Here is an 11,843-nt window from a genome sequence, read left to right on the forward strand (position 1 = left end):
GGAAATCCTCTAGGGATTAATATCCACAATATTGCAAACATGGAAGTCCTGCAATGGAATACATAATTCAAATATGTATATCTCTTTGTTTAAATGTACAAAATCTCAATAAAAATGTGAGTATAAAAAAAAACAAAAAAAACATGGAAGTCCAGCAGGTACCCTCTGAGCTATGGTGACACTGGTCAAAATTGTGGCAGTGGCCTTTAGGTGAGACTATGGAAACTATCCTATGGAACCATTACTGATTTGCCACAAATCTGGCCTGTAGCTGTCAAATTATAATGGACTGGCTAACAGATCAGCCTGCTATCTTGGCTAAACTTCCTGTAAGGCGACAACAAGTTTGGGTTAGGAACAATTCAGTTCAGCATATTTTCCCTGAAAGAGGTATGCTGCATTCCAACTCTGAGTATGGATAAGATAATGCATCCTTAAACACAGATCCATCCAGAAATATGCCACTGTACTTTACACCTGGTCTTTCTTCCGGAAAGCCACAGCCTTCCTCTGATGAAAATTAGGCTTATTCTTCTTTTGATTCCACTGGCACATCAAAATATCCCTGAAAGTTGTTCGGAAGGTCTTGTTACATAAGGCATAGCACATTGGGTTGACTGTGCTGTTAACATAACACAACCAGTAGCCCAGTGCCCATAGAGTTTCAGGGATACAGTCCTGACAGAAAGTGTTGACTAACACCATGATATTGTATGGTAACCAAGTTGTGATAAAGGCGAACAAGATGGCACTGAGTGTCCGTGCTGCTTTCTTCTCATTTGCCTTTTTTTCATTCTTGCGCTTGTTTATCTCTGTTTTGGCCTTAGAGGCAAAGCGTTTAGCCATTGCTGCATCTTTCATGGTGATGGATGCTGACGACTGGTCAGCAGGTGATGAGGAGACACTGTTTTGACTTTTTTTGGATGACGATGGCTGTTTATCCTTGTTTTGCTTCACCTTTGTTTGTTTCTTGCCGTCTAGATAGATAGATAGATAGATAGATTAGACATGTTTCATTTGTATTATTCTTTATATGTAATGCAAATGAGACCACTTAATACGTATATGTCCAACCTGTTGGAGGCCTTGATGTGTCCGCACCATGAGCTTCCTCCTCAGAACATGTCTGGTCCGCAGAGACACAAGCGTCATTGTTATTCAAACTGTCACAGCTGCTCTGCTCTACGTCGCCCAGAGTAGTTGTTGTGGTATTGACCGACCTCTTGGATGCGTGGCGACCTGCTATCACTGAAGAAAACTGGAAGAAGAACGCACCACATCCCCCTCTGTTTCCTATTGCTCCTGGTGTGCTGGCATTGTCCTTGTTGTTCTCCAAAGGCAGCTGATTTAGTTCAGAGCTGCTGCAGCTTTGGGAGCTCATTTGGCGCATCATGGCTGACGAACCCCTCTTACTATTAGTTGTACCTTCTCCACTACTTCTTCCACTGCCAGTCCCTTGATTCGGAGCCTGGGTCGGGTTCTTGTTTGAGCCAGATCCCTTGAGACCCTGTATATCTTTTGCACGTTTCTCTGTCTCCTGATAGATCTTCCAAAACAGGAAGGCCATTATAGTCACTGGCAAGTAAAAGGCAGCAATAGCAGTGCAGAATGTAATAATTGGCTCAGACAAAAACTGGATGTAGCACTCATTTGGTTGGACTGTCCGTTCACCCACAATGTACTGCCAAAATAGGATGGCTGGAGCCCAGAGGACGAAAGAGACAGACCAGGCTAAACCAATCATGGTCATGGCCCGCTTTGTTGTACGCTTGGCCCTGTAGGTCAAAGGTCTTGTCACAGAGAAGTACCTGAGAAGACATAAAAAGAAAAGTAAGCAATTGTACAATTCTATCTGTGTCATGCATTGCTGTCTTCCTTACTACTACAGTTAGGAGTCTTAAGAGTATCAGCATAATACCAAATAGGAATTTATGCTTTTTGTGAGTAAACTGACCCTTTAGAACACTAACTATGTGTCTACACCATCTATGACTTCAGTGTCATCTGACCATAAATAGGAAAAAGTGCATTGGACAGTGTTCTTAGCTAATATCAGTTAAAAAACAAATAACAGGTAACTGGTAATTACAGGCCAATATGTTGGCTAGCCTATAATTTGCAGCAACATTTTAATGCTACAGCATTCCACAAAAAAGGCTGTAGTTCAAAATGCTGAATTACAATACATAAGGTCAGGAACGTCATTTTGAAGGAATCCATGAAAATTATCCCACTCAACCAAAAAATTTAATGACTCCTGTTATGTTACCTGTCAAAGCTGATAACGAGCAGGTTCATAACTGAAGCGTTACTGGCTACGTAGTCTATTGCAAGCCATAAGTCACAGACCACTGGCCCCAGAGCCCACTGGCCCATGATGATGTAGGTGGTGTACAGGTTCATAGACAGTGTGCCAATGGTCAGATCAGCAAATGCCAAGCTAAGCAGGTAGTAGTTGTTCACCGTCTTCAGTGCCTTATTGATCTTGAATGACACCAACACCAGGATGTTTCCAATGACAGTGACAAGAGAAAGTGATCCAGTGAGGAAGACAATTATGATAACCTGAACATGTAGAGTGAAGAACAGAAAGAAACAAAGAGGTTGGTTAAATGCATTACTTATAGAGACTGCAGACGGGGGACAAATGAAAGGAAAAAACTGGTACAGGTTTGAATGGTTGACCCCAATAGTGAGGAGATCTGGTGGCTCTGTTATTCTGTGGGGGGCATTTTGCATAGTTTGGGTCCACTTGTCCCCTTACATGGAAGGGTCACTGTAAATCAATGCAAAGTTTTGAGTAATCCCCTTAATTCTAAACATTTCTATCCAGATGGGAGTGTTGTCTTCCAGAATTGCAATGCCCCCATCCATACAGTATAAATATATGGGTCACTGAATGGTGTTATGAATATAAACATGATGTAAATCATATGCTACAGCCTTCACAGTCACCAGATTCAACCCATTTGAACACCTCTGACAGACTTTGGACCAACATGTTGAATTAACTTGAAGGAATTTCTTTTGAAGAATAGCGTTAATCCCTCCAGTAGAGTTGAGAGACTGTAGAATCAATGCCAAGGTGCAGTGAAGCTGTTCTGGCAGCACATGGCCCAACACCTTATTAAGACACGTAATGTTGTTTTTTCCTTTAATTTGTCCCCCAGTTATATATATATAACTGTTTATGTCCTGAAATGTGTGAAAAGTGTTTACATTTTAACCTTGACAACTTCAACACTGAGCTGGCCATAAAGTTGAGAGTTAGCGGCTTCAAATTATCCACATGGTTTCTTTGAACCAACAATGGTGTTGAGTAGCAAATGCCATTGTTTTGAATGTTTGCAAAATTCTCAGATCATTGGCAAAATCAAATTGCTGGATATCTCTGGTTAGTTTAGACATATGTTATGTAGAGTGAATTGACTTGGGGTAAACTACTGGAAAACTTTCTATGCACTACAGACCTTTACTAAGTAATAAGAAAACCCCTCTATGGAGATTCAGCATCCACAGTTGTTTGTATTTAATCTCTAAACATAATCACTGCCAATACACATTGTAATGTGCATTTTTATGCAGATGATACATTGTTACAGATGAGAACAGGTTCTCAACCTAACATTACACATCTACAGTATGTTTTTCCAGCATTCTCTTATTAAACCCAAGCTCGTTTTAAAGGAGGATGGATAAATGCACAATTTAATCTGACTTTTGGAAGTACTAACAGAAATAATCAGGTGCCTCATTTATTTAGACAAGTCTCATCAGTTTTCATGGATGCAAAGTTTATCTTGGAACATCAAGCGACCATTTCAAATAAGCCATAAATTCCCTGGCGCTTTGGAGCAACTAAGTGAAGAGTGCAGTTGAGTGTTTGTCTGGGGGTTAGAATTCCTTTCTACTGAAGCAGTGAAATTCACACATGGAGGCCACAACTGTAGTACATGTTCTGTCCTGGAGTCTTTTTACTCTTTGCTATGTTGTTATCAACCTGCCTGCACACACACATGTACACTAGATGGCAACAGTGGCAAAAAACACTTTTCAAAACACAACAGTATATATAGTATCGTTGACTAATGTGTACAGTCATATGACCATGACTAACAATTAAACATTCCAATAATAGATATAATTTCAAAAGATTATATCTATTCATTATTGTTTATTACAGTTGCAGTGTGTATAATTTAGTGGCATGTATATTTAATATAATAGCATATAATATTCATAAGTTTGTTTTAATTAGTGAATAATCACCTGAAAATGAAAACTGTTGTATTTTTGTTACCTCAGAATGAGTCTTTTATATGTACATAGGTGCAACCTGCCCACTAGATGCCACTAAATCCTACACACTAGTCCTTTAACATCTCCAGTCCTATTCAATGTTTTTGGTCAAATGGAATCACAGCTGATATTTACCTGCCAGACTGTGTGTCCACCCACTGGATCTAACTCCTCTGCTGGCAGCATTAATGTCCTGTTAACTGGCGATTCAGTTAAGTTTCCTCCTTGTCTTGAGACATGACTCAAATTAAACTGCCTCCACCCACCAACACTGTCAGACAACATGGCCACCTCAGGGAAAGAGCCACCTGAAGATGGGGAAATGTTTAAAAGAAACAATTCAAAGCACCACATGTAAATACAATATTTTTTGTTGACATTTCTCCAATAAAGTAAATCAAAACACACTGAACCAAATCATTCTGTATACATTACAAAAATACTTCAGTCTGTCTATCTCAAAGACTCAAATTCTGTCAGATTTGGTTTGCACAATTATTGTTCCTGTGGATGAAAAATTCCACAGGAGATCATTTATCACCAGATTTGAAGATATCTGCAGATATAACAATCTACATGATGTCAGCAACATTTGGCTTCAATAATACAGTTTAGATTTTTAGAATATATTTCATTTGATCTATCTCTGTTTTGTTTTGATTGTATGCTCCTTTTTGCCTTTTATCTACATTTGTGTCTTCCTATCCTGATTTTTCTTGTTACCAGCACAGTGCCCATTTAAAACATGACTGTTTGGAACAGGCTGATTCATTATTATTTCTTTATAACCACATATGTACATATCCACTGAAAAATTAGTGAGATTAAACCAAGTTTGAACTCCAGAAGCAGTTTATGGCCCTCCATCCATCCATCCATCCATCCTGCATTACTTATTCGTTATGGAGACACAGAATGCTCAGCTATGATGGTGGGATCAGGCTGGTCTATCTTACCAGGAGAATTGGTGGTGAGGAATTGGATAGGATCAGACCTGGAGGTCAAGTTCATGATGACCAATGGACGTCTGGAAGAAAAGAGAAGAGAATAGATTTGCAGATGCAAAATGAAGTGAAGTGAACTTGACTTGTATCTTTAACGTTTTTACAAATGTTTGTGGAGAAAAATATTGAATTAATCCAAATTTAAAGTTATCACTTTAATCAGTTGAGGCAGCTGTTTGAAGCACATGTTATCATCACTTGGCAGATTGTGTCAAATTAGAGCAAAAGGTACCACAGGCACATATACATGTTACACATGGTGCACATGGCACACTCATTACTGGCCACTACAGGTTCTTGTTGTTAGCACCAAACTTCATCCATTTGTTTTCATCAAAACTCTACCTATACCACACCTTCATCCATCTTGTACCTCATATCTAGAAACTAGGAGTTAGAGGAAGCATATTTATGAAAAGAGAGTATGCCGACTCTTTGACTCCATAACACCTTCAAACAAAAAGCATCTGAACCTTAATGGAGCAAACCTGAGACAAAACAAATACAGAGCAATAAACCCCAAGACTACATTTTTTATTTTTGCCCCCCTATCATATTATTAAAAAATAAAACAACTGAGTAATTCACTAACATATTTGACACTAAACATGCTTGTAGGGATTACAGACCAAAACACACACTCATAGACAAACAGACTCATAAGCTCACATCACATATATCCTGTAATATAAACATAGCAATGCTTTTAAATTAGCATTCATGAGCTGCAGTTATATCACTATTTTATACACCTGTGGTCTGACAACAGAAACAGGAAAAATATGTAAATGAGAATAACTATATCATGAAATAAAACACAGTGATCACAGAGAGCAGGAGCGGACTGAATGGAGGTTTGGCTGAAAGAGTCTTTTCTACTGTAATAAATGGTTGGAATCTGAATGTGGTGAATTTGGTTACCCAATAGATTTCATTTATGCAAACTATAATCCTATGAAACATCTGGCAGTGCACAAAAGAGTATGAACTCTAGTACATCTGCTTGCAGGTCTAATTTAAACGTTTTTGTCTACATTTTTAAGAAAGGCACATCTACATTTAAGTCAATCAAAGAAAAGATATTACGTGGTTAATGTTAATATTAGGCAATTATATTAACATTAGCCACGTAATATCTTTTCTTTGGATAAAAATGATTGAACTAAGTGCAGGTGTTTCAACCTTGCATGTAGGTAGTAAGGACCTATTTATCAGTAAATCCAGACTTCATAAAAGGCAAAGTGTTTTTCTTACTTAATACAACATACAGTAAAAATGAATTCAGGCATTTTCTTCTAAACACATTAAATATGTCATAAATGTATTTCTAAAAAATGTGTAAAAAGCATTTCAACCATTTAGATTTGAATTGTGGAGCTAGGCTTCACAAACTGTGTTTCAACATTTCTGTGTTCAGGATTTAGTGGGTGGGTCTGAAAATCACCGCTGCATTACGTAATGCTGCAGTGATTGGCATAAACCCGCCCCTGCTGCTGTAGAGGTATAAATACATTCAGCACACACTACTACTACAGTCTACAGTTAGCCGAGCTAGCCGCCGAGCTAGCAGCTGAGTTAGCAGCAGAAAGCTCTCAGACATAGCGTCTATGTTTCCGGTAGAGGTGGTGACTTTGACTGACAGGTGACACTTGGTAGGGGGCGGGGTTTCAGCGAACTCGGCGGGCATGCCCACAGCGTTTGGGAGCAGAGAAAGAGGCAGATTTATACACAACTTTGAAGCCTAATTTCATATATTTGGCGATTTTTTTAATCATTCAAATTTGGCAGGTTGGTTAACAACACATTTTTCTGTGGTATGTCAAACTCAGAACACATATTTATTCTTACTTTACACTGACTTTAAGCAAATAAGTCAGTTATCTGCCTCTCTTAGATTTTAGTATGTCAAAATTCTTGGGTTTGTTTGTTTTCGGTGCAGACAATGAATCTGAAATAACACATTCTGGGAATTTCTGGTTAAGACAGCAACTGGACTGTTTATGTTATATAATACTAACAGTGACACAAAGCCAGAAACTAGACAAAAAACATATTTATCACAGATGTGTGTACAAGGCAGGATTAGGACCCAAATACAGACAAACAGACACACAAGGCAAGCAGGTAGGATTAACTAGATTTACTTTGGGCAAAGATCAGGATCAGATTCACAGATTATCAACAGCAAGGCAGCCCAAACAGACAAACAAGTCCAAAAGGGGCAAGGCAGGCAAGTCCTAAATTAACAGCAGGTTCAAACGCAGGTAGCAGGTAACCACCTCCACCTGCAGGACAGATCGAGAATAGCAATCCCAACAGGAAGAGCGTGTGGGGGTGAAGGCAGGGAAAGTGTCAGAAAGGGTAAGGGAAACATAAACAGGACCTAGGCAAGGATCATGACAGTATTATAATATTACAGAAGGAGACTTACTGTGCAGTTGGTCCTTTTAATATGTTTCAGTCACATTATTAAGTGTTTAAAACTAAATTATATTCAATTTACAATGAACTTCTTAAAGTCAAAGTTACTACACAAATGTTTTAGGGCGCTTTAGATGTTTAGATTCTTATTCATTACACAATACCATAAAGGAAGCGTCTCAACATCAACATCTCAACATCATGGAATCAGTCTGTGATTACATGAAGAGACAGAAGCAGCTGACATATCAAAAATCCACAGAAGAAGAAGAACTGTGGCAACAACCGACTGGTCAAGTACCTGAACATCTGTTTGCAGCAGTATAAGGAGAACTGCTGTTTTAAAGGCAAAGCTGCTCATAACAAACACTGATTTCATTTAGATGTCTTCTGTTTACTCAACTTTGAATCAAGTTAGTGGATGAATCAAAAGTGTTTATAACATTATTTTTGAAAGTATTTGAAAGCAAGCTGTGTACATATATCAATGATACTGCAGGCGGCTGTTTCAAGGAAAGATGATGTGTAACTTGCAATAGATGAAAATCTAGAGCCTTTCGTCACATGGGGAGATGGTTGCTCAGCTGGCATCCTGGATGTTTGGCTACCACAATTAAACATTTTTTTAAAAGGTTGTCAATGGACTTGATTTTTAGGGTGTTGCTTCCATTATCGAATGTCTTAGTTTGAAAGGTATTGTGAACTTGTAATTGCCAATTATGTTGGGGGTTCACAAGGCAAGTGCAAAATAATGCACTTTATATCAGTGTACTGGGTCAAAACAGGACTATCAATACACCTTTAATATATAAACACAGGTTAGGCTCTTTCTCTGTGGCTGCTCTGAATTCCACATAGGTGACCAATCTTCTGGACATGAAAAACTGCAGACAACAAACAAAATGTTGCAAAATATTAATACTTCCTACTTTTGCTTAAACTTTAAAGTACCCCAATGCTTTGCAGTGTGGACTCCACTGGAGGGGATCTTTTGTCCTTGTGCGTGTTCTTCAATGATGACAGTGACCTAAACCTTTAGAAGTGATAAACATCCCAGCAGAGTTCAATCCTCAGCTTCCATTGCATTGCTGATTCTGGCATAGATTAGCATAGCCTGTAAAGAATAGATGATATTACTAATACAGGCTGTACTAATTAAAGCCAGAATCATCATATCTCCTCATCTTGATGTATGATGTTGGGGAAGAGTAGTTTTATAGGTTTGAGAGATAGAGCTGAAGGGCTACAATATACTCCTACACACATACCACATTGAAAAATACTTTTTAAAAAAAAAGCTAAATATATAAAAATAAACATTTAAAACTTCATGTAACACTCATACAGTTTGTAAGGTCATTTCATCAAGAAATCAATTTAGAGAAAAATGGAAAATCAATGGGCAAAATGTTGTATAAAATTCCTAGAAAGACCAGAAAGGGGATAATTAAGAAAAGCAAAAACTGTGGGTTCCCATTAGCAGCAAAACCAGCTACTGATATAAATTTGGACCATCATCTTACAAGTAAGGTATCTATTTAATCACTTAATCATCTGTTCCATGAACCCTACAGGAGACATTTTATATTAAGCAGGTCTGCATATAAACTTGAAGTGTTATAATATGAATGGGAAACATTATCATCAAATATGAATGAAACATTAAAAGAAATTTGGAGCACAATTTCACTTTGTTTAAAATGATAAGCACTGATATGATGTTCCTGTCAAAGGCATCAGAGATCCTATACACAGGCCTGGAGCTTGATTAGTGTCTTATTATATTATTATATTAATGTGACTTATTCTATGTGGTGAAGAAAAGGGGGTGACACTTTACAATCCTTATCAACCAGCTGCAATTGTGTGTACCTTATCATAAAGTTCTCAAAAAGTGATATCTGTATGGAGAACACATTTCATCCACAAAGCAATACAAACAATCTTAATATCTGTCTTAAATCTCTGAGCTCAAATATCAAAGCACAAACCAGTTGACTTACAATTAATAAAGATTTAGGGCTTGTACTCTTTATCTCATAGTTTTGGACTTTAGCCTGCCGCTTCCTATTAGTTTAATTTAGTCACAGCCTGTGATTAAGTAGATCTAACATAACTGGCATTATCCCACGATCCCACAAAGTATCCCTCAATCTTATTATATAAGATTGTGGGATACTTTTAACCATGCAATATTTCTACCCACTAAAAGTTTGGATCGAACGTTAAAAGATTGCCACAAAGCCACAACACCCATATAACATTAACCCACCCTAACCCTAACCCCTAACCCAAATATGATTTGCCAAGTTCTGGTTTTGGTCTAAATGCATTTGAGTTATAATGCGTAATTGTGCCTATTGGCTTCTTTGATACAAAAAAGTGAGACACTCGTGAGCTGCTCATCATATCTTGCTCATTTACCATTTATAGATAGATATTTTGTATCCCCTCCTTTTTCTCTGTGAAAGACACATATTGTGTCTGGGATTACGTTTTTACATCAATATAATGAATATGTCTGCAAGGTTTGAGAGTATATTCAAAATATTACCTACAAGCTAATTTAATTAGATTTTCCTGAAATGTGTTCGCACCATGAAATATGTTTTGTAATATGTATTTTTTTTTTTGTAATTTAGAAACTTATTTAAGGCAAAATAAGTAACTTTAAGAGGTTGCTGAATGTGATTTTTTTTAACTAGTTATGGATGTTGAAATCCTGGGTTCTTTCAAAGAAATAGAAAGAAGAAAGAAAACAAAACCTAAAGGTTAAGCTAATAAAATGCACTTACCAGTCCACTCTGGTTCCCAGAAGCCAGTATGATATCCTGCTGGGAAGCTCAGCTCTACTCATGCAGCATGCTGCTGTCTACTATGGCTCTGACTGCTCAGTTGGTGTGTGACTGGAGCCTCCAGCTCCGCCTTTGATAACTGTTTTGTTAATGTTTGCAGTGGAACTTCTCACATTTGGGCTGTTGCATAACAGTAAGATGTTTTATGAGGGTGACCCTGGGGAGGCAAGAGTTAGTAATACTTAGCTTGTCACATTGCAGATAATCAAATAGACTTTCAATATATAAAATAAATCAGAATGAGTGTGTTTCAACATCTCTAATGGGTGGGAATTGTTTAACAGACAGTTAACCCCAGTGTCCACTGAATGCAGGCTGTCTTTCAGCTCTGTGGAAAGCACTGAAAAAAGTAATCTGACAACATCTTGTCAATGACAAAAAAATGTGAAAAAAATGGACCTGATGTATCTGCTCAAGAACAGTCTGCTTTAGTCACTCTGCTTTTAAAATGCTTGATGATTGAAGTGTCCGCTGTGATGACACCTCATTGCAACCAGAACACAATGAAACTGCATTAGACAAGACAAATAAAACTGATGCAAGAGATTATTTAAAAGAGTGACGAGAAAAACATATTGCCAAAGTAACTACATTAGAATGTATGCATCATAAATATATGTGTCATATATATACACAGAAATAAGACTGAACTTAAGCACACATTTTTAAACATTTTGAAAATTTTACATTTGATCTTGAATTGAGGTTTAATTCTTCTACAAATATGTTATAAATATAATATAATTATTTGCATATGTTTCTGTTGTAGAAATGAGATCTGGCACATTTATAGTATAGCATATGTTGACCAGTAGACATCATAGATAGATATACATAGATAGTATATCCAGTGTGTGGGACATGCTTCAGTTGCCGCCATATTGTTGCATTATGCTTTACACAGCAGAGAATTCCAGACGTTTGCGCTGTGTTTGAATATGCTACTAAAAGAAATGCTTACTATCTACTGTTATGAGGATGTTGAGTTTTATATACACTTTGGAAGATGTGTTTGTCACTGAATGCACTGGCAGCTATCACTTTAGCAAAATATATTTGAACACATTCAAATGTTTCCCACACATCCACTACTTGGATACAATCACATCACATGTGACAACAAGCACTATACAAAAGACATATAGTCTGGCAGGCTAGCTTTGGGCAGGTGGCTAGCAGACAACAACGGTAGGCAATACACTAGCAGAAACAAGTAGCAAACGCAACCAGTAAGACAAACAGGCAAAGCAAAAAAGCAGCTGCA

The 11,843-nt window shown here is 37.6% G+C and overlaps 1 protein-coding gene across 1 annotated transcript; it reads right to left on the bottom strand.

Moving 5' to 3' along the window:
• Nucleotides 1-471: 471 nt before the first annotated feature.
• Nucleotides 472-5,681, bottom strand: chrm3b (cholinergic receptor, muscarinic 3b). Its single transcript, XM_053341137.1, is given in 6 exon segments — nucleotides 472-942; nucleotides 1,055-1,808; nucleotides 2,270-2,565; nucleotides 4,435-4,607; nucleotides 5,256-5,326; nucleotides 5,677-5,681. Coding segments are annotated over 6 exon segments (1,770 nt in total).
• Between the last annotated feature and the right edge of the window lie 6,162 nt (nucleotides 5,682-11,843).

The sequence above is a fragment of the Scomber japonicus genome, chromosome 20, assembly GCF_027409825.1.
Source record: "Scomber japonicus isolate fScoJap1 chromosome 20, fScoJap1.pri, whole genome shotgun sequence".
NCBI lineage: Eukaryota > Metazoa > Chordata > Actinopteri > Scombriformes > Scombridae > Scomber > Scomber japonicus.